The 24,876-nt window shown below is 38.8% G+C and overlaps 1 protein-coding gene across 1 annotated transcript in view; it reads right to left on the bottom strand.

Annotated features, from left to right (window-relative positions):
- LOC123519257 (laminin subunit alpha-like) overlaps window positions 1-24,876 on the bottom strand; it is a 235,179-nt gene that overhangs the window by 142,791 nt on the left and 67,512 nt on the right. The window contains exons 15-21 of the mRNA XM_045280389.1: window positions 23,481-23,633; window positions 23,095-23,272; window positions 15,073-15,114; window positions 14,558-14,715; window positions 13,669-13,825; window positions 13,045-13,281; window positions 10,189-10,378 (exon numbers count right to left, since the gene is read on the bottom strand). Coding sequence (XP_045136324.1) covers window positions 10,189-10,378; window positions 13,045-13,281; window positions 13,669-13,825; window positions 14,558-14,715; window positions 15,073-15,114; window positions 23,095-23,272; window positions 23,481-23,633 — 1,115 coding nt within the window. The remainder of the gene's footprint in view (window positions 1-10,188; window positions 10,379-13,044; window positions 13,282-13,668; window positions 13,826-14,557; window positions 14,716-15,072; window positions 15,115-23,094; window positions 23,273-23,480; window positions 23,634-24,876) is intronic.

The raw sequence follows: 24,876 nt of genomic DNA, 5'->3' as shown, positions 1-24,876 counted from the left end.
TTTACATTTATCAATTATATCCTTTTCTTGTTTCTTTCTTTCTTCTCTTCTAATCAACACATATTCATTTCTTGCTCTTTTGTAACTTTCCCACTGCTTAATCCGTCTTTTCCTTCTCCACCTCTTCCATGCATCCTCTTTTCTTGTTCTAGCCTTTTCACATCTATCGTTAAACCAGTCCTGCTTTCCAACTTCTATGTTGTCTTATTGGTACAAATTTTTCTCACCTTCTTTGTATATTTTTATAAATTCCTTCCACTTTTCATTTGCTCCTTAGCACTCTTGAATTTCATCCAATTTGTCTCTTGAAAGAATTTCTTTAGGTTTCCAAAATCTGTCTTGGCATAATTCCATCTTCCCACTTTATATTCTTCATTTCTTCTAGATTTCTCTTCATCTATCACCTTGAACTCCAAAACTGCATGATCACTCTTGCTAAAGGGCACTCCACCCTCATCTCCTCAATGACCATTGGCTCTGTACTAAAGACCAAGTCCAGTCTTGACGATGCTCCTCTCCTCCAAACCTAGTATCTTCTTTGACCCACTGAGTTAACACATTTTCCATTGCCAGTGTCAATAGTGTATTTCCCATGTTGTCTCTGATCCTTCCATTGACCAGTCCTCCCAACACACCTCTTTACAATTAAAATCTCCCATCATTATAGTTCGTTCACAGCCACCCAACATTTCTTCCAGACATGTTCCTGTATCACTTATCATTTCTTCATATTCCTGTACTGACCATGCATTTGTCTTAGGTGGTACGTACACCACTATGTAGTGCCTCTTTTTCCTTCATTAGTTTCTGCTCTGATCTTTAGCACTTCTGCCTTTCCCATACCTTTTTTCACTTGATCCACCTTTATATCTTTTTTAACCAGCAACATCACTCCTCCTCCCATCTTACCTACTCTATTTCTTTTCCAAACATTATATTTCCTTCTCCAACCATCATCAGGTCTTCTCCTCTCTCAGTTTTGTTTCAGTAAGACCCACAATATCTGGGTTCTTGTCCTCAAGTAATCGTTGAGTTCTAAAATCCCCGATATCACTCCATTTATGTTGGAATACATTACATTTCGCTCATATGTAAGTTTCTTTAGTCCTTTCTTGCTGTACTTTTCTGGGTTATGAACCACTTCCTCAGTCTCATATCCAAGATTCTCCAGAAAACTCTTTCTTCTCTCTTCTGTCCTCTCTTCATTTTTTTCAAAGCCTCCTTTCTCAACTCATTTAACATTTCTCTTTCCTTTTCACCGAGATCTCTTCTCAACCAAATCTTCCTTGTTGTTTCCTGCTGGGCTAGCCTCCATGACTTCTCCACCAATTCATCTACATCCTTTTGTGACTTAAGTTTGATTCTTATTGGCCTCATACCTTCTCTTGTGAACTTTCCAATTCTATGGAAGTCCTCTATTTCTTGTACTAGGTCTTTTCCCTCCTCCTGCACCACATTAATGATATTATTTATCACCTTTTTTATGTTTTTCTCTCTCTCCATTTTACTCGGTGTCTTATCCTCCTCCACACCAAATATCACCACACATCTCTTTTTGTCTACAGTTTCCCTCACCAATGTCTCATTTGATTTAATAACCTTCACCACTTTCTCAGCAATCTTCTCTTCTATGATCTGTTGATCTATAATTTCAGCAAGGCCCAAAGTTTTCTCCCAGACTCTTTGATTTCCTTTTCCAGACTTGCAACTTTGTAATTTACCTCCTTTCTTTCCACTTCCTGACTTTTTTCCATTCAGCCTGCTTCTCCATCACTTTTCCTAGAGATTCTCCACATTTTTCGCAATTCACTTTAATTAGCTTAACTTCCTCTTTCAGTGCTTCATTTTCCTTCTTCATATCGGCACAGTCTTTCTTTACATTGTCATAACTCGTTTCCAGGCCCCATACTTTTCAAACAGTTTTTCAATTTTACCTTCTAACTCCAGAATTTTCTTCACATAAGCGCTCTTCTCCATTATTCCTTGAAACCCTGTGAAGTCTGATTCATCTTTCGAGTTCACGGCCGCCATGTTGCGCAGATGTAAACAAACCAGCTGATGGCTCAAACGCAGGCTACAGTTTATATTTACCTTCACTGGACATTATTTTGCTAATCAACAGTTAACATGACTATATGGAGACGGGACAAACATTACCAGCTCCTTTCCCACCTTGGTTACTCTTAGGCAATGGTAACTGTAGAATTAGAGATGATTGCTCTGAGCTCAGCGACCACCTCCGCCATCGTCCCGTGTGTGTGTGTGTGTGTGTGTGTGTGTGTGTGTGTGTGTGTGTGTGTTACCTAATTGTATTTACCTAATTGTAACATACGGAAAAGAGCTATGCTCGTGTTGTCCCGTCTCCATATCTACTAATGTCCAGCTTTTCTTAAAATCATGAATATTCCTTGCTGACCACTTCCACGTCTAAACTATTCCATGCTTCCACCCTTCTATGAGGGAAGCTATATTTTTCACATCTCTCCTATAAGTGGCCATTTTAGTTTTTCCCATGCCCTCTGACATTCTTTCATTCCACATACACAGATCTTCCCTATCCATTTTTCCATGCCAATCATCACTCTGTATATTGCTATCAGGTCTCCTTTCTCTTCTGTTTTCCAGGGTCAAGTTGCATTCTTTTCAGTCTGTCTTCATAAGTCAAATCTCTTAAGTCAGGCACCATTTTGTTGCAGCCCTCTGTACTTTCTCTAGTTTCCTTATGTGTTTCTTTAAGTTCGAGCCCACTGTATTGTTGCATATTCAAGCCTCGGTCTTATCATTGCAGTAATTATTTTCTTCATCATTTCTTCATCTAAATATCAACGCCACTCTTATGTTCCTCAATAAGTTCAATACTTCTCAATTATTTTGTTTATATGTCTCTCTGGCGATAGGTCATTGGTAATTGTCACCCCAAGGTCTTTTTCTTCATGACTGGTTTTTATGTCTTCATTTCCTATCTTGTACATACTCCTGATTCTTCTTTCACTCTTGCCAAACTCTAATTTCTTGCATTTTGTCGTGTTGAACTCCATTTGCCATGTACAGCTCCATTTTGTGTGTGTGTGTGTGTGTATTTACCTAATTGTATTTACCTAATTGTAACATACGGGAAAAGAGCTATGCTCGTGTTGTCCCGCTCCATATCTATTAATGTCCAGCTTTTTCTTAAAATCATGAATATTCCTTGCGTTGACCACTTCCACGTCTAAACTATTCCATGCTTCCACCCTTCTATGAGGGAAGCTATATTTTTCACATCTCTCCTATAAGTGGCCATTTTAGTTTTTCCCATGCCCTCTCGACATTCTTCCATTCCACATACACAGATCTTCCCTATCCATTTTTCCATGCCAATCATCACTCTGTATATTGCTATCAGGTCTCCCTTTCTCTTCTGTTTTCCAGGGTTGGAAGTTGCATTCTTTTCAGTCTGTCTTCATAAGTCAAATCTCTTAAGTCAGGCACCATTTTGTTGCAGCCCTCTGTACTTTCTCTAGTTTCCTTATGTGTTTCTTTAAGTTCGAGCCCACTGTATTGTTGCATATTCAAGCCTCGGTCTTATCATTGCAGTAATTATTTTCTTCATCATTTCTTCATCTAAATATACGAACGCCACTCTTATGTTCCTCAATAAGTTCAATACTTCTCCAATTATTTTGTTTATATGTCTCTCTGGCGATAGGTCATTGGTAATTGTCACCCCAAGGTCTTTTTCTTCATGACTGGTTTTATGTCTTCATTTCCTATCTTGTACATACTCCTGATTCTTCTTTCACTCTTGCCAAACTCTATTTTCTTGCATTTTGTCGTGTTGAACTCCATTTGCCATGTACAGCTCCATTTCCATATTCTGTCCAAGTCTTCCTGGAGTAGTTCGCAATCTTTGTCACATCTCACTTTTCTTAACAATTTTGCATCGTCTGCAAATAGGCTCACATAACTGGACACCCCATCCACCATGTCATTTATGTAGACTGCGAACATTACTGGTGCCAACACTGATCCCTGTGGAACTCCACTCTCCACCAATCCCCATTCTGATGGTCTGTCCTTAATTATTGTTCTCATTTCTCTTCCTACCAAAAGTCTTCCATCCATTTTAGTAAACTGCCATGCACTCCTCCTACCATTTCAAGTTTCCAGATCAGTCTCTGGTGTGGTACCTTATCAAAGGCCTTTTTTAAATCCAGATATATTCCATCAGCCCAACCATCTCTTTCCTGTATTACATCTATCACCCTCGAATAGTAACATATCAGGTTTGTCGTGCATGAACGCCTTTTCTAAAACCAAATTGACACTCACAAAGTATGTCATTTTTCTCCAAGAAGTCTGTCCATCTATTCTTCACCACCCTCTCACACATCTTAGCTACCACACTTGTAAGTGACACTGGTCTATAGTTCAATGGGTCTCTCTTGTTACCTGATTTATAGATTGGGACAATGTTAGCTCTTTTCCAGTCTTGGGGCACTACACCTTCCCTTAATGAGGCATCAATTACTTCACAAACTTTTTCTGCCAATTGCTCCTGCATTCTCTTAAAATCCATCCTGATACCCCATCAGGTCCCACAGCTTTTCTCACTTCTAAACTCCCATCATGTTCTTGATCTCCTCCACAGTTACTTGAAACTCCTTCATAATCCCTTTCTGTTCCATTACCAGTGGTTTGTCAAAAGCAGTCTCCTTTGTGAATACCTTCCGAAAGCATCCATTCATAGCCTCTGCCATTTCCTGGGATCTTCACTGTATACCCATTTACTTCTAAACTTTCAATACTTTCTCTATTTTTGATGTTGTTGTTCACATGTCTGTAAAAAGCCTTGGTTGGTCTTTACATTTATCAATTATATCCTTTTCTTGTTTCTTTCTTTCTTCTCTTCTAATCAACACATATTCATTTCTTGCTCTTTTGTAACTTTCCCACTGCTTAATCCGTCTTTTCCTTCTCCACCTCTTCCATGCATCCTCTTTTCTTGTTCTAGCCTTTTCACATCTATCGTTAAACCAGTCCTGCTTTCCAACTTTTCTATGTTGTCTTATTGGTACAAATTTTTTCTCACCTTCTTTGTATATTTTTATAAATTCCTTCCACTTTTCATTTGCTCCTTAGCACTCTTGAATTTCATCCAATTTGTCTCTTGAAAGAATTTCTTTAGGTTTCCAAAATCTGTCTTGGCATAATTCCATCTTCCCACTTTATATTCTTCATTTCTTCTAGATTTCTCTTCTCTATCACCTTGAACTCCAAAACTGCATGATCACTCTTTGCTAAAGGGCACTCCACCCTCATCTCCTCAATGACCATTGGCTCTGTACTAAAGACCAAGTCCAGTCTTGACGATGCTCCTCTCCTCCAAACCTAGTATCTTCTTTGACCCACTGAGTTAACACATTTTCCATTGCCAGTGTCAATAGTGTATTTCCCCATGTTGTCTCTGATCCTTCCATTGACCAGTCCTCCCAACACACCTCTTTACAATTAAAATCTCCCATCATTATAGTTCGTTCACAGCCACCCAACATTTCTTCCAGACATGTTCCTGTATCACTTATCATTTCTTCATATTCCTGTACTGACCATGCATTTGTCTTAGGTGGTACGTACACCACTATGTAGTGCCTCTTTTTTCCTTCATTAGTTTCTGCTCTGTGTGTGTGTGTGTGTGTGTGTGTGTGTATTTACCTAATTGTATTTACCTAATTGTAACATACGGGAAAAGAGCTATGCTCGTGTTGTCCAGTCTCCATATCTATTAATGTCCAGCTTTTTCTTAAAATCATGAATATTCCTTGCGTTGACCACTTCCACGTCTAAACTATTCCATGCTTCCACCCTTCTATGAGGGAAGCTATATTTTTCACATCTCTCCTATAAGTGGCCATTTTTAGTTTTTCCCATGCCCTCTCGACATTCTTTCATTCCACATACACAGATCTTCCCTATCCATTTTTCCATGCCAATCATCACTCTGTATATTGCTATCAGGTCTCCCTTTCTCTTCTGTTTTCCAGGGTCGGAAGTTGCATTCTTTTCAGTCTGTCTTCATAAGTCAAATCTCTTAAGTCAGGCACCATTTTGTTGCAGCCCTCTGTACTTTCTCTAGTTTCCTTATGTGTTTCTTTAAGTTCGAGCCCACTGTATTGTTGCATATTCAAGCCTCGGTCTTATCATTGCAGTAATTATTTTCTTCATCATTTCTTCATCTAAATATACGAACGCCACTCTTATGTTCCTCAATAAGTTCAATACTTCTCCAATTATTTTGTTTATATGTCTCTCTGGCGATAGGTCATTGGTAATTGTCACCCCAAGGTCTTTTTCTTCATGACTGGTTTTATGTCTTCATTTCCTATCTTGTACATACTCCTGATTCTTCTTTCACTCTTGCCAAACTCTATTTTCTTGCATTTTGTCGTGTTGAACTCCATTTGCCATGTACAGCTCCATTTCCATATTCTGTCCAAGTCTTCCTGGAGTAGTTCGCAATCTTTGTCACATCTCACTTTTCTTAACAATTTTGCATCGTCTGCAAATAGGCTCACATAACTGGACACCCCATCCACCATGTCATTTATGTAGACCGCGAACATTACTGGTGCCAACACTGATCCCTGTGGAACTCCACTCTCCACCAAGCCCCATTCTGATGGTCTGTCCTTAATTATTGTTCTCATTTCTCTTCCTACTAAAAGTCTTCCATCCATTTTAGTAAACTGCCATGCACTCCTCCTACCATTTCAAGTTTCCAGATCAGTCTCCGGTGTGGTACCTTATCAAAGGCCTTTTTTAAATCCAGATATATTCCATCAGCCCAACCATCTCTTTCCTGTATTACATCTATCACCCTCGAATAGTAACATATCAGGTTTGTCGTGCATGAACGCCCTTTTCTAAAACCAAATTGACACTCACAAAGTATGTCATTTTTCTCCAAGAAGTCTGTCCATCTATTCTTCACCACCCTCTCACACATCTTAGCTACCACACTTGTAAGTGACACTGGTCTATAGTTCAATGGGTCTCTCTTGTTACCTGATTTATAGATTGGGACAATGTTAGCTCTTTTCCAGTCTTGGGGCACTACACCTTCCCTTAATGAGGCATCAATTACTTCACAAACTTTTTCTGCCAGTTGCTCCCTGCATTCTCTTAAAATCCATCCTGATACCCCATCAGGTCCCACAGCTTTTCTCGCTTCTAAACTCCCCATCATGTTCTTGATCTCCTCCACAGTTACTTGAAACTCCTTCATAATCCCTTTCTGTTCCATTACCAGTGGTTTGTCAAAAGCAGTCTCCTTTGTGAATACCTTCCGAAAGCATCCATGTGTGTGTGTGTGTGTGTGTGTGTGTGTGTGTGTGTGTGTGTGTGTGTGTGTATTTACCTAATTGTATTTACCTAATTGTAACATACGGAAAAGAGCTATGCTCGTGTTGTCCCGTCTCCATATCTATTAATGTCCAGCTTTTTCTTAAAATCATGAATATTCCTTGCGTTGACCACTTCCACGTCTAAACTATTCCATGCTTCCACCCTTCTATGAGGGAAGCTATATTTTTCACATCTCTCCTATAAGTGGCCATTTTAGTTTTTTCCCATGCCCTCTCGACATTCTTCCATTCCACATACACAGATCTTCCCTATCCATTTTTCCATGCCAATCATCACTCTGTATATTGCTATCAGGTCTCCCTTTCTCTTCTGTTTTCCAGGGTTGGAAGTTGCATTCTTTTCAGTCTGTCTTCATAAGTCAAATCTCTTAAGTCAGGCACCATTTTCGTTGCAGCCCTCTGTACTTTCTCTAGTTTCCTTATGTGTTTCTTTAAGTTCGAGCCCACTGTATTGTTGCATATTCAAGCCTCGGTCTTATCATTGCAGTAATTATTTTCTTCATCATTTCTTCATCTAGATATACGAACGCCACTCTTATGTTCCTCAATAAGTTCAATACTTCTCCAATTATTTTGTTTATATGTCTCTCTGGCGATAGGTCATTGGTAATTGTCACCCCAAGGTCTTTTTCTTCATGACTGGTTTTATGTCTTCATTTCCTATCTTGTACATACTCCTGATTCTTCTTTCACTCTTGCCAAACTCTATTTTCTTGCATTTTGTCGTGTTGAACTCCATTTGCCATGTACAGCTCCATTTCCATATTCTGTCCAAGTCTTCCTGGAGTAGTTCGCAATCTTTGTCACATCTCACTTTTCTTAACAATTTTGCATCGTCTGCAAATAGGCTCACATAACTGGACACCCCATCCACCATGTCATTTATGTAGACCGCGAACATTACTGGTGCCAACACTGATCCCTGTGGAACTCCACTCTCCACCAATCCCCATTCTGATGGTCTGTCCTTAATTATTGTTCTCATTTCTCTTCCTACCAAAAGTCTTCCATCCATTTTAGTAAACTGCCATGCACTCCTCCTACCATTTCAAGTTTCCAGATCAGTCTCTGGTGTGGTACCTTATCAAAGGCCTTTTTTAAATCCAGATATATTCCATCAGCCCAACCATCTCTTTCCTGTATTACATCTATCACCCTCGAATAGTAACATATCAGGTTTGTCGTGCATGAACGCCCTTTTCTAAAACCAAATTGACACTCACAAAGTATGTCATTTTTCTCCAAGAAGTCTGTCCATCTATTCTTCACCACCCTCTCACACATCTTAGCTACCACACTTGTAAGTGACACTGGTCTATAGTTCAATGGGTCTCTCTTGTTACCTGATTTATAGATTGGGACAATGTTAGCTCTTTTCCAGTCTTGGGGCACTACACCTTCCCTTAATGAGGCATCAATTACTTCACAAACTTTTTCTGCCAATTGCTCCTGCATTCTCTTAAAATCCATCCTGATACCCCATCAGGTCCCACAGCTTTTCTCACTTCTAAACTCCCCATCATGTTCTTGATCTCCTCCACAGTTACTTGAAACTCCTTCATAATCCCTTTCTGTTCCATTACCAGTGGTTTGTCAAAAGCAGTCTCCTTTGTGAATACCTTCCGAAAGCATCCATTCATAGCCTCTGCCATTTCCTGGGATCTTCACTGCATACTCCATTTACTTCTAAACTTTCAATACTTTCTATTTTTGATGTTGTTGTTCACATGTCTGTAAAAAGCCTTGGTTGGTCTTTACATTTATCAATTATATCCTTTTCTTGTTTCTTTCTTTCTTCTCTTCTAATCAACACATATTCATTTCTTGCTCTTTTGTAACTTTCCCACTGCTTAATCCGTCTTTTCCTTCTCCACCTCTTCCATGCATCCTCTTTTCTTGTTCTAGCCTTTTCACATCTATCGTTAAACCAGTCCTGCTTTCCAACTTCTATGTTGTCTTATTGGTACAAATTTTTCTCACCTTCTTTGTATATTTTTATAAATTCCTTCCACTTTTCATTTGCTCCTTAGCACTCTTGAATTTCATCCAATTTGTCTCTTGAAAGAATTTCTTTAGGTTTCCAAAATCTGTCTTGGCATAATTCCATCTTCCCACTTTATATTCTTCATTTCTTCTAGATTTCTCTTCGTCTATCACCTTGAACTCCAAAACTGCATGATCACTCTTGCTAAAGGGCACTCCACCCTCATCTCCTCAATGACCATTGGCTCTGTACTAAAGACCAAGTCCAGTCTTGACGATGCTCCTCTCCTCCAAACCTAGTATCTTCTTTGACCCACTGAGTTAACACATTTTCCATTGCCAGTGTCAATAGTGTATTTCCCATGTTGTGTGTGTGTGTGTGTGTGTGTGTGTGTGTGTGTGTGTGTGTATATATATATATATGTATATATATATATATATATATATATATATATATATATATATATATATATATATATATATATATATATATATATATATATATATATTTTTTTTTTTTTTTTTTTTTTTCCTCTTCTCCTCTGTATCATCAATTCTATAATGAGACAAGTATTTAGTTAGATGTTTTGTTCCAACAACCCTCCTTTATAGGAAAGACGTCAGTTAAATACTAGAAAAGTAAAGTTAAACCATTTTACATCAAAATAAAAATCTTAACTTTAGCGACTAATCCACTTACACAGTATGTTGATTCATAGTGCACAGCTTAAACCACCCACATCTCAAAGACATTTCACCATCACTTGACATCAGTGACTCATCATACTCAGCATGGACTAACCTGCGACCCACCACATTGTCCTTGCAGTTACACTGGCCGGACTGAAGGTCACACTGTAGGTTGCCAGCTCGAACACCCAGAGGTGAGCACTGGCACTCCTCACAGCCAATGATGGGGTCATAGCCATAAGTGTAGGGTGCACAGCGATCACAGCGGTCACCCTTCACTCGGGGTGGGCAGATACACTCGCCTGAGGATGAGCATTGAGGTTTGCTTCTGTTATAATTCAGTAAAAAAATGTTAGGAATCACAATGTGAAATATTTACATTAGGAAGCATAAGAGTACACCAGGGATGTGTATGTCACCTGATCTGTTTAACTTACATGGGGAAAATGATATCAAAGGAGCTGCAAGAGCTTGTAGGTATTAATATAGGAGGTTATAACATCAACCATACTGTTGAACCTCGATAACTCGGACCCTGATAACTCTGATTTCACTATAAGTCAGACTCTGACCCACCCAGGGACTAAAGTTTAAGTTGAACTACCTGTCAAAAAAAAATATATATATATATCACCTTCCTGTATTTAGTTTTCTATTGACATTATAAAAAAAATCTAATTACAAATAAAAATTGCATTTTAGTTGTAGTTTAAAATGATACCAAACTAAAATTGGTCAGAATTTATACTGATTTGTTAAAATTTTTGAAGTGTAAAAAAACACTGAGATATTTGCTCCTGAAAATTTTTTCATAATTTTGTCCTTGTTTTGCTATTTATATTTGTCTATTTGACATGAAATTTTCACACATGATTGTGTATACAATAGTGACTTCCCAAAGCATAAGATGATAATGTATCAGATCCCCACTTCTGTAAAATATATCATTCACTCGTAGGTGAGGGTTGGGAAGGCACCATCAACAGTGTCAAGGCAATCTGCTCTTTTACTACTGAACTGGGCACTCTCTGAGTCTTTATTAGGGTATTGAAGTGAGATAATGATACAGTGAAGTATCTATTACTTGTCTGGTCCAGCTTTATACCTCTGTCTTAACATAATCTTTTGTGATTGTGTTATTGGTTATGTGATGTATAGTGATGATGATGAAGGTAGTGAAAAAAAAGCATTTGAAAAGATCATAGCAGTCATATGATATAGAGTGATGGTGGAGAAGAGTGGCAGTGAGGCGTGGGGTGAGGCGAGATAACATGTGCGATGGAGGGGAGGGTGGAGGGGAGAGGGGAGGCGAGGATTCAAGGTCCAGCTGTCTTCCAATGATACCTTTGTTTGTTTCTTTCTTGTTATCTTCTCTTCTCAAAGTGTTTTGTTCTAATCCTCATCAATTCATGCCTGTAAGGATGTTATTTCTGACACCTGGCCATGTACTGTGCGGGATATGAGTCAGGCTATGACAGAACTACATGAAACATTTAAAAATGACTTCCTGGTGGGAACGGTATTTAATTATGAAAAAAAAATACACCATCTGGTAATTTAATGTCTGAAGGTTTTGGAGAGACAAATGTAATTCCAAAATTTTAAATCACCCAAAAATTAGATATATAAATCCTGCACTGATTTTTTTTTTTTTTTTATTTTAATGTGCATGGAGGGGAGGGGAAATTCGTATAAGTCAGACATTTGTGTTTGTTGGACCAACTTTTCCCTCTATTAGTTTGAGTTATAGAGGGTCATCAGTATTAGGTATGCAGACGACAGTGTTAGTGGCAGAGTCTGCAGAGAAGCTGCTACAGTTGTTGGATGTGACAGTGAAAACAAGCAAGGACAAAAGGTTGAGGATAATATGGACAAGACCAATGTGCTGGTGACATCTAAAACCAATGCACACAGAGTAAGAATAGGAGCAAGAAGTATTAAACACGGGAAAAAAGATTTTTCTACCTAGGGAGCTTGATAACAGAAGACTACAGATGTGAAAAAGAAATTAGAAGGAGAATCAGAATAGCAAAGAATGCATTTAGGAAGATGAAGGCATAGCTGAAAAAAAAAAATTATCTACAGGTATTAGAAAATGAACAGGAAAAACATTTGCATGGTCAATATTGTTGTATGAATGTCAGACATGGACAGTGACCAGTAAGCTGCAAGATAAGTTGGAGGCAGCTGAAATGTGGTTGTGGAGAAGAATTTTAAAGATACCATGGACAGCAAAAAAAACTGTGGACACACTGAGGCAGATGGGAGCAGAGAGAGAAATGATGACAACAGTACGAAGACAAATGAGATTTCTCAGACATAAGATGAGGAGGAATGAGATGGAAGCTGTGTTGCTGACTGGAGTGGTGGAGGGGAGAAGAACAAGAAGAAAACAGAAAGAAATATTTATGGATGGTGTGGCAAGAGTGACAGATCTACAGAACTGATGCAGCTAGCAAGAGATAGAGACAGGTTGCCCAAGTCCAGGTGGATGTGACACATTGGTAAAGTAAAGCAAGGTAAGGAATCACAAAATAAAATGTACCATATCTTAAATGTTGATCAACAAACTTGATACATTAATTAATTCAAATTATTAACATATGGATGATCATAGTACCTAAAGGACTGTACCTAAAGAATATTTGATAAGATATGGTGTGGGTATAGTGTAAAGATAAGTCACCTATATATGATATACAATCTGATATCTTTCGGTAACAATAATGAAGCAAATCTGTGAAAACTGAATCACCGAAAATCAAAATGTGAACTCAAAACAAAGAAAAGCCTAACAATATACAAAGTCACTTCTTGATGTGCTCTAAATAATCACCTACTAGCAGGTGATCCACTGCTAAGGCTGTCAGGAATGTGAAAACCTGTTAGGTGAATTCCCATATATTCATATTGTTTTTTCCACAAAGATTACTATTCATATCATAGATCTAAACACAATGCCACCCACCAGTCTCCGGTTCACAAAGGGCAGTGGAGGGGCAGGCACAAGGCCGGCACTCAGGGAAGCCATAGTAGCCAGTCTTGCAGCGATTGCACCTTTGGCCAATAATGTTGGGACGACAGGGACACTGGCCACCAAACTTTTCACACTCAAAGCTGACTGACCCATAGAAGTCACACTGACATGGAAGGGCACCACTATTGTAGTCCATGGTCAGCTCAAATGCTGCTCTCTTACAGAATTCTGGAATGAGGGGATCACTATGACTGATTACAGATGTGATCTGCACTGTTCATGTTTAACAGAAATTGTTAAAACTTCTGATTAAGATCTACTCTCCACTTATTACAAACATTATGAGTAGTAAGAAAACGGCTTCTTGAAAAATATTTGTAATGTCTTATAATTCTTTTGCTATTTGTGCAAAAAGCTACTCCTGTAATTCTATCTGCAATACTGTATTTTCATTTAGGTTTTGATATATAACAAAATCAAGTAAAATCAGTGATATACATATGTGATTCTGTATATACCATTTTACATCCTTACATCTCATTTTACAATGGCTAACTTCTTATTCAAATAAAATATACCATTACTGAAGCAGAGATACAATAAAATTGCCAGTACCTGAAGAATTAGTGCCAACATAGAAGTTGTTCTGACCACAATACTTGATGAACTCAGCTGTTCTGTCCACAGGCAACTCATGCATGATCTCTTGAGTGAACTGTTGAGCTGGCACCACCAGAACATAATCCAACCAGATAGATTTCTGGCTGGGCTCCTAGAGAGGGACAATATGTTATGACATTTGAATTAGGGCAAAATAGGCAAAATAGTACTTCAGGCATGAACTTGAGTGTAAGAAAAGTGTGCATTAGGAGACATCTTTTTCTTATATCTCAAGCCTTTCACTTAGTTCATCTCAGTTACCTGTACAAAAATTTCCTATTGTTGAACTGAGTTTTTTCAAACACATGCTTCACAAACAAGAGTTTCTTTACAATTGTGTTCATGACAATTTTCAAAGCATGTGATCAACATCTGTAATAAATTATTCCTTTGTTGAATTTTTTTAATAAATTTTGTCTCCTTTTATCCTTGGATGATGAATTCAAGACTGAGAGTGATCAGTCAGGTGTATCATTACATTGGTCTTGCTTGTACTTACTTTAGATGAAATATTTTCTCCCCCTTTCCAACTCATATTTCTTATTTCCTTATACAAAATATTACCAATCATACAAAAATAATGCACAATATCTAGTTTTGTAATAATTTATCTTAGTGAATGTTTAAATAGTCAAAGGTATCTTATGATAAACTACTTAATGAAGAACAAAATATACTACTCCATCACCACACCTGACAAAACTTATGCTTTCTTATGGCTGCTGTCAGTTTTTTTCTAATAAATGTACAGTAATATCTCACATGCTACAATTAACTCTTATCCTAAAATTGCTATAAAATGTGAAATTCATGATATACAAGACTCTTTTGTAGAAATTATTACCTTAAGAGACAAAACAAAGTTTTCCAAGATGTCAAAACCATATGAGCCATCCAGCTGCTGAATGACAGCGCGACAGCCAGAGGTGCTGGGGCAGTGTGGGACCTTCAAGATCGCCTCATAGAACTGTCCATTCTGGATGAGAACGTCCACCTCAAACTCTGATGAGGGGATGCCACATTCAAAGATTAAGAACAAGATTTTCACTCATACAATGTAAAATTTACAGTACTGTTGTATTAAACTAAAAACTCTAGAACTAAAGGATTAACTATTCTAAGAAAGGGTGATAAGGAATTACTTCAGAAAAAATCTAAGTGATCAGAGCATCATCCAGTTCATATATCAGTATATACAAGGTAATGTATTTTCATGTAAACTTAAACTAATAAAAAATATTTCACACTAATTTAAATAACATATCCCTATTTCTATTTAAAATGTTAAGGTAATTCTTATAAAAAAATTCATACAAAAAAAATCTATGTACAAAACATACAAATTAGGTTCCATCTAACCTTCATTCCTTGAGTAAGTGAGCAGCACATTCAACTCATCCCCTGACAAAAAGTATGTACATCATTACACAAAGACACTGCAAATATCCACCATTCTTTCATGAGAAGTAATTTACAAAACAATATATTCAATTGACAAAATTTCTTCAAGCATCAAGCTAAAGCAAAATGGCATTTGATGAAACAAAAGTATTCAGACAATATCAATATACAAAACAAGACATAATATACAACACAAAAGCATACAAGTTCATAAGGCAAATGCAAGACATGTCAAATTTTTACAAACCCCAAATGAAAAACCACAGCATATTAAGAAACAGATGTTCTATTTCCACATACTGATACTTTTCTACCAATAGTTTGTAATTTCAATGAGTATGAAAATTTAATTTTCAATAATCTATCTATCTATCTATCTATCTATCTATCTATCTATATATATATATATATATATATATATATATATATATATATATATATATATATATATATATATATATATATATATATATCCTCAATTAATTGTTTACCCGACTTGTTAACATGAGGATAGCACAGTGGAATCTCTGCTCATGAATGTTCCTGTTTATAAACAAATCAGTTCACAAACAGATTTTTCTAACAATTTTTACATCAGTTCAAGAACAATGTTTTGGTATGTGAACACACAAACATCCCACAAACCCTGTCAGCCAGCAAGCATGCACTTACTGATTCAGCTACATTGTGGCCTATTTGCTGTGAGCATTGTGATTTTACTTCGGCAAGATCACCGAACTGCTGGGCAGAAATTTCCCATGAGAGAGTACGTCACGCACTGCCGGCAATTGTTTGCTGATCACCGCGGCGGGTAGACGCTGTTTTGTGTGTCGTGCAGACACCCCGTTTTTTGTTGTTTTCTTTCAGGTAAGGCCATGTTACTTGTTACATAGGTACAGTGCCTTTAATTTCATTACCCTTTTTTTTGGCTGAGTTGTATGGATGTTATACCAGTTCCGCTGGTGTTGAGCCTATTTATCGAGTTTAAGGCTAGTTTTTGTTATCGCAGTGTGGCAGTCATGTTGGAGTCAGGTGAAGCATCCTCAGCCTCTAGGTCACCTTCCCCTCCTTCCTCACGTACCTACAGTGGGCCTCCTCATGTCCCTAGGACCGACGTTCGCCTTCACAACACAGATGACAGTAGCAGGAGGCACTCATCTCAACGCTCGTGTGGGCGGCATGATTCCATGAGGCTGCGGGACAATGCTGATGACGCACGTGGCTCCCGCCGCACTTCTCCCGCGCCTCTCCCTTGGTCAGTTGTGCTGGATGCTTTGGCTGACTTGCAGGGGGAGGTGGAGGCCTTGAAGGTGGACAGGCAGTGGCTGCCACCCTCTGCCGGGTCAGTGCTGGCACCTGTGGGGGACAGTACTTTGGGGGGCCCAGGGTCCGTCGCCTTCTTGCTCTCCTGCCACCTTTTCGAGTGTCTCGGCTTGGGTGAGTGATGATGAAGACATATCGGTGCCAGCCCCCACTGCTGACAGTGCCTTAATTCAGGCCACCAAGGCATTTAGCCCTACTGACACGGTTTCTGCTGACATTGATCACAGAGTTGCTGAGATGGTCAATTTTCTCTTTGATAATGGTTTGAGAGAGGAGGACTATAAGGCCATCTGTGAGGACGGAATTGTTAAGAGGCCTAATAACTACCATGCTCTTGCACCAGTGGAATGCAATCCACAGATGTTGGAGGCCGTTAAGCTGGACGCCATAAAAACTTACTTCCGTCTGAGGGAGGTAAACAGGGACATCCTGCAGGCCTCAACCATCATTACCAAATCTTTAGTGGCGCTGGATGATTTGGCTGTGCAGGAAGGTAACTCCAAGGTGGCACATGAGGTGAGCATGATCAATGGTGCATTGGCATTGCTGGGCAACGCAAATCATAGAAACAACTTGGTCAGGCATTTTGTGATGAAATGCAAAATAAACTATAAATATGCTCATCTGTGCTCAGATAAGGTGCCTATCTCATGCTTTCTATTTGGTGATGATGTGTCACAGTCTGCCAGACAAACTGAGGAAGCTGAAAAACTTCAAACGAAGTTCTCACAGAAGAAGCCTGCCTTTCCTTTTAAGTTCAGAGGTAAACGCCCTGGTGGATACTGGAACAAGTCTGCTGGTAAGGGCTTCTATGCCAGTTTTTGCCCCTATGGGCAACAGAGGTTTGGCCCCAGGGCTGCTCCACGACAGCCTTCTGCTCGACATGATGCGGACCCAAAAAACGCCAAGGGGCGGGGCGGCCGCAGCAGGCAGTGCCAGTAACATTACGGGCAAGTACATATTTTGAAGGTGGCAGGCTGCACTGTTTCCTGCTTTAATGGCATAAAATTACCAGTGACCCTGTTATACTGGATATTGTTGAACATTGTCACCTTGATATTGATGTTGATGGTATTCATCCTTTATTTTTGAGTGATTTGGAATACAGGTTCAACACTATGCAACAAGAGATAAATTCTGGTGAAGTAAAAAATCTTTTACAGCTTAAAGTCATGGTATATATATATATATATATATATATATATATATATATATATATATATATATATATATATATATATATATATACAAAAAAAAAAAAAAAGGGCAGGGGGCAGGCCGCCATGGTACAGTGGAACCATGTGTGCTTTGGAGTCCAAGGGGTCTCCAAGCGCATGGTGTTCGAATCCTGTCCACGGTCCGAGTGTAGGTTGGGCTTCCTCACTCGGGGCAACGGTTTCCTAGCAGGTGGGCTTTGAAATAGGAGGTACCCCAAAAAAGTACCCCCTTTAGCCCATAAATTCCCGTGAAAAGCCCACGTGGTATATAAAAAAAAAAAAAAAAAAAAAAAAAAAGTTACACACAAGCAAATTCAGCAGGTCATCTCACCCATTTTCTTGAGAGAAAAGAAAAACGGGGAATTTTGCCTGGTCCTTAACTTAGAGAGACTAAACAAATACATACCCTATAAGCATTTTAAAATGGAAAATTTTGAACAGGCCATTAGGCTTATCAATATGGATGATTTTCTGGCATCTGTTGACCTCAGGCGTGCTTATTTTTCTGTTAAGGTCTCAGATGAGCAACAAAGATTTTTGTTTTACATGGCAGGGTGTTATCTATCAATTTACCTGCCTCCCCATTGGCATTTCTGAGGGTCCTTGGCTTTTCACAAAACTGATGAAGCCAGTATTTGCCACTCTAAGGAAGAAAGGATACACTATCACCAGTTTTATTGATGACACATTGATTTGCAGTAATTCTTATTCAGGTTGCCTTAAGGCGATTCAGGCTACCATTTCATTGTTGCACAGGTTGGGGTTCTGTGTCAATGTAGAAAAGTCTGTTCTCACCCCAACACAATGTATTGAATACCTAGGAAATGTCATTAACACCAAGTTCATGACTGCTTCATTATCTGAGCGTAGATTAATCATAATTCGCCAAGGATGTGTAAGTCTTTTGAGTCAAGATGTTACTTCCATTCGAGAGGTGGCCAGGGTGATTGGCCTCCTGGTGGCTGCAATCCCAGCAGTGGAGTTAGGTAAACTTCACTATAGGAAGTTGGAAGCGGGCATGATTGCCGCATTGAAACAGGAGCATGGTAACTTTGACAGGAAATTAAATATTACTGTTGACATGAAACTAGATCTTTCCTGGTGGTTAGACAACGTGGACAGGCACCACAGACACATCTTTAGGTCAGGCACAGACATTGACCTATTTACTGATGCCTCCACTTTAGGTTGGGGGGGTCACTTGGGGTGTCAGACTATGAGTGGCACTTGGTCCCTGAGTGAAAAAGAGCTTCATATTAACATCCTGGAGATGAAAGCAAATTTTTTCTCTATGCAGGCATTTACACATGAGCTGGAAGGTAGACACATTAGAGTTTTTTGTGATAATGCCACTGCCATAAACTATGTTAATGAAATGGGAGGCACAAAGTCCAAGTCCTGTAATGATGCTTCTTCCAAAATTTGGGATTGGTGTCTGGAACACAAGTCATAGATTACATGTTCACACATACCAGGGAAGGACGTGTTAACACCTTAGCTGATCTTGCCTCTCGCACAAGTAATGACAGGCATGAGTGGAAACTCAACCCACACATTTTTACTACCCTATGTAATGTTTTTGGGACACCATCCATTGATTTATTTGCCTCTAAGCTTAACAAACAGGTTACTACATTCTGTTCTTGGAAGCTGGATCCTGAGGCTAAATACTTTGATGCTTTTTCCTTGGAATGGTCTAAATTTGATCTGCCTTACATTTTCCCCCCATTCTCATTAATTGCTAGGTGCCTACAGAAGTTGCGTGCAGAGCAGGCACGAAGCTGGATGGTGTTTCCCCTGTGGCCGTCCCAACCTTGGATGGGCATGCTGCTCAAGTTGTTAATAGACTACCCACGTTTGATAACGAGCAGGAGGAATGTTATAACCCACCCGTCCACGACAGACCGGCATCCTGTCATGTCCCACACGAGGCTCATAGCATGCCTTCTATCAGGGAAAACTTGCAGAAACGAGGAGTTTTGGCGGTGGCTGCAGACATCATACTTGCTTCCTGGAAACCAGGCACTGAGAGGCAATACCGCCCACATGTCCAGAAGTGGTCGCAGTTTTGTCATAGATGGAATGTCAATCCCACTACTCCAACTATAAGTAACATAGTAAATTTTTTATCTGAAATCTTTCACAGGGGTGTGGGTTATGAGTGTCTCAACATGGCAAGGGGTACCCTGTCTTCTCTCGGCATTGTGGTGGATGGCTGCAGGGCAGGGAACCACCCCTTGGTTGTCAGATTCATTAGAGGGGCTTTCAACCTTAGGACTCCTAAACCCAGGTACACTGACACATGGAACGTGCAAACCGTCTTACAGAAATTAAGGTCCATGTTCCCCTTACATGCTTTAACTCTTAAAGAATTAACTCTAAAATTGGTTATGTTGATGACTTTAATACAAGCTGCCAGAATTCAAACCTTACAACTACTGTTGATCAAAGACATGCTCATTAGTGAACACTCCATTTCAGTACAGTTGGGGTGCATTCTTAAATAATCCAGACCAAATTTTAACATCAACAGGGTCACATTCCATCATTACCCTAAGGACCCCAGATTATGTGTCTGTACCACTTTACTGAAGTACATTGATGTGACTAAAGAACTTAGAAAGGGTGAGATGCACACTGATGCCAGACTCCTTATCAGTTTCATAAAACCCCATAAATCTGTTGCTAAAGATACTATCACTCGTTGGGTCCGGACTATGCTCTGCATGTCAGGCATAGACGTCTCAAAGTTCTCTGCTGGTAGTGTGCGGCCAGCAGCAGCATCGAAAGCCGGGGTGGCAGCGGTACCTGTCGCTTGCATTATGGCAAAGGCGGGCTGGTCTAGGGAGTCTACCTTTGCCAAATATTATAATAAGAACATTGTGACTGCTTCTCACCTTTTTCAGGATGCAGTGTTAGAATAAGCAGGGGCCCTTTTGTTTTTTGGTTGTCGTTGCACTCAAGTGTTGTAGTGCCCTGATGTTCTTAGTTAATTTACTTTAACTTAGGTAGGATGTGATATGTTACCATTCTTTTAATATACTGATGCCATATTTCACTGTTGTTTGTAGCTTGGATTAAGTTTGGATACAATGTAAGTTATTTTTATACTGCACTTGTATGATTGTCTCATGTACAAGTTCACTCCATGAATAATAGTTGTAGTATGTTTCTTGTGGGCATTTCTTTTTCCTTTTTATCCTCGACATCCACATGGCTTCAAAGCCTCATGGGAAATTTCCGCCCAGCAGTTCGATGATCTTGCCGAAGTAAAATTAACAAAGTACACGAGACTTACCGTAGGTCAGTTGAAGTGTACTTCTAATCTTTTGAGGCAAATCACCTCTGCTGGGGAGGAGATTTCACATGCCCTCCTCTCCCTCCCTACCTTAAGCTCTATAGGTTTCTACTTTCCTACTTGGTTCATCATGTAGATGTCGCGTACTTTAAAGTCTGCCGGCAGTGCGTGACGCACTCTCTCATGTGAAATCTCCGCCCCAGCAGAGGTGATTTGCCTTGAAAAATTAGAAATACACTTCAACTGACCTACGGTAAGTCTCGTGTACTTTGTTAATTTTCACTCACATAGGCATAGGCTATAGCTTTTCAAGATATGTGCCTTCTCAACAATTTGAAAGGTGGTCTAACTTGAGTCCCTACACCCTCTCCTCCAACCTCTAACCTTTCTAGATGGTTAGAAAGATGATTTAAGAGAAAAGACAACATCTTGCATTGCATCAAACACATATTGGATGGAAGCACTGAGGTACATAAGTTTATATAAGATAAGGAGTGTCATGCTACTTATAACAGCACATGTTCTACCACATTTTCTTTTATGTAAGAGGGGAAAGCTGGCAAAGGGCAACATAAAGAGTGAAAAAAGGTCTTTTGTGGTTTTGAAAATTACCCAAAAGAAAGGAATAAATGTCTTGAATCAAGTCAAGTCAGAGGAACATGGAAATCCAAATGCAAGTAGGGAGTTCCAGAGTATACCAGAGAAAGGTATGAATAGTTGAAAATACGTACTGGTTATCTCTTGCATTAGACAGGTGGAGAGAATAGGGTAGAGAGGAAAAAGATAGTCTTCTGCAATAAGACTATGGGAGGAGGAGAGGCATGCAATTAGTAACATCAGAAGAGCAGTTGGCATGAAAATAGTAATAGAAAATAACATAGCAGTTGAGAGGAAGAGACTAACGGCCGGATTCTTAAACAGTACCGTCCACCTTTGACGAAGGCTACATGGCAATGCAGCCTTCGTGGTAGTCCTATTCTTAAATGTTGCCCTGCCTTCCTTGCTCCCCTCCATCTCAAAGGTAATGGAGGTGTTGTGTTGGTAAACATGCACATCTTTCTTATCAGGGAAATTATAAAATTATTAATTCAACGTGACTTATTGTACGATATTAAATGCCAGGAATATTATCCCATACTCATACATTTACTGTTAATGCATTGAACAAAATAAACCATGAGTATAATTTGGTGGTGGTTGGTAGCAGTGTTTGTTTACCATCACCTTAGCTGCGAGCCAAGCAGTCCAGACCTGACCTGACTTTACCTGTCCAGACTATGCTGCTTCACCAATGTTGTTGCTGTTCTCGGGTTTGGATATGATCACAATTTTTATAAAGTAGGATACTTGAACAATAACCTACATATGTTTAAGTTTCTAAAATCAATTAGTTCACAAAAACTAATAATATGTATTCAGGCCAAATTTATGTGAAGGTAATGAAAAAGACAAGGGTCTTGGTTCACCTTCGTGGCGAAGGTAAATCCTGCCTGAACATTGCCTTCTCGAGGTGTGGGAAGGTAGTGTTCACTCTTTAAGAATACCTTTGTTTACATGTGTGGACGTTCGAATATCAGGTATTTTTTTTAATATTTAATCAAACTTTCAGGAATTAAAAAGTTCAACTATTTGCACATTCGAGTATGATTTTTTTATTTTATATCTTTTTTTACGTTAAGGGCTATGGCGCCTGTAGGTACACTTGAAGAGTATGTAGAAAGCACTGTTCAGCTTCCATCCATTAGTGGCACAAGCAATTTTATTTATAGTGGTACCCATATTAGAGCCCATATCACCATCCCAGCTCATCTTGGATGTAAGGCAATTACACCTCCACCTAGAACCTGGGCATCATGGAGACATGTAGGTAACTTTAAACCACTCAACAAATGACATTGCTTCAAAGTGGTATGTGGTGGGATTTGAATGTACGCGTGGATGTCTGCCCAATCCCACGCTCACCACCTTATCTACTACGCCACTGCCTCAGTCTGCATTGTATTTTCAGAATACGAAAAAGTGATGACACTTATGAGACCAGAATAAGGATGTATCCTATTGCTATCCTTTTTTATACCATTCTAAGATCTGAAATAAAAGAATTTAAATAGGATGAGTAAAGAAAATTAAATGTCATCTCACCAGTATATAGTGGCTGGAAATAGTGCACAATGAAGACATATCTGCCTGCATATTTCAACTTGCCAGTGATGTCCACCATTGGATCACTTTGGTTCAAGAAAACTAGCACTGTACCATTGCTGACACCTACTGGCAGCTCCTCTACCATCTTGCCCTCCAGGTTGGACTCAAATTCAACCTAGTCAGATTAGAGATGTGAATGAGAGAGAAAAAAATAAAAATAAATAAATAAATAAATAAAAAATAAAATTTTCTAGGCATATGCATTCAAGCCAAAAAAACACATTGGTTATTTTGAGAAAATGATACAAGTAATTACTCATATGAATATGCTGTACATTTCTAAAATAATACATGAAAATGTATTTCATAAAATCTCAACATACCTTGGTAGACTCAGGGGGAGAGGGATAGTGTGTCTCAATACATTCTCCATCTAGCATGGTGCACCTCCGCTGGGGCCGCACAAGGTCATCATGCCAATTGTCATAAGGCACAGCCACCACAGACTCTAAGGCAATGTTGGTGTTGGTCTCACCCTGCTCAGGACATCAAGCAATATGTAAGAATATGACAAGGCACTCCTTCCTAAAGATATTCTTCACCAGTCAACTGCTAACTTATATTTTAGTTATCAAACATAACAGAAGACATATAACATCAAGTGAAGAACTAATAAAAATCATTATTCAATTTATCTTGAAATAAAAAAGGCTAAAAAAAATACTTCAAAATCATATCTCTTGAATAAAAAGTGCACTGGTAATTTTTTTTTTTTTTTTATGTAAGAGGGAGAACTACCAAGGGCAGAAAAATTATTAGAATAGAAAAAAAAAAAAGGCCCACTGTAATTGTAGTCTCCTTAAAAGATTCAAAAGAATTAGTAAAAATTCAGGGACAAATGTCTTGACAAAAACGAAACCCATTAGTGCCCAAGCGTACTTTAAAGGACGTTAATAGTGATCTTTTTATATATATATTTACATTATCTTGTCATATACAGCTAGTGAATCTTGGACTTACTTTAAAGTATGTGTGGGATCTTCCTAAAAGGTGGTGAGAAATTTAAGCTACCTAATAGTCTCTATAGTACTTTATTTTTTTTTTTCTATACCAATAATAAAGCATATTCTAGACTACCTGAAAGACTAGATCCATGCAATAAAGAAAGTGATTAGGCTACATTAGGGTTCGACTAGTGCTAAAATACTCTAGCCACTTCTCAGCAAAATTGGTGGTGCAAATTCTTTATATATAATATTTAAGTTAAAACTTCACAGAAGAAATCAGTAAAATAAAGAAAGATACTAGACTTCACCTAGAAATAGAATTTGAGAAATTCAGTCTATAGTTTACTAAGATTGAACTCCAACTATACCAAACAATATCAAACTACTCAGAAGTTTCAATATTCAATTCACGCAACTTTCTGATTTGTTGATGAACAGTGACATCACATCCATGGCTATATATAATACCCATCCTCTGACATGCTTACTCAGTTGCAGATGGTGATCCGTTCAGAGAGGGTACCCGTGACACTCTTCATTATGAAATAAAGTTAATTAAAGTAACTAGACTAATGACAAAATCTATTTTGCACAATAAACTATAAACATTCCTGTACAAAATTTAGCCATTGTCATATACATTGATCCTATCACTTTATTGGAAATATAGAATAGGTGCTCCTCTAACCTCTACCATTCACTCAACAGTTACAATGTCCTTGAAAAGAGGGAAAAAACCACCTGTATGGAACTTTATGGAACAGACCGCCTG

Source organism: Portunus trituberculatus, chromosome 45 (genome assembly GCF_017591435.1).
Source record: "Portunus trituberculatus isolate SZX2019 chromosome 45, ASM1759143v1, whole genome shotgun sequence".
NCBI classification, from domain to species: Eukaryota; Metazoa; Arthropoda; class Malacostraca; order Decapoda; family Portunidae; genus Portunus; species Portunus trituberculatus.
Note: the sequence above shows the minus strand (reverse complement) of the source record. Positions and strands in the feature narration are given on the sequence as shown.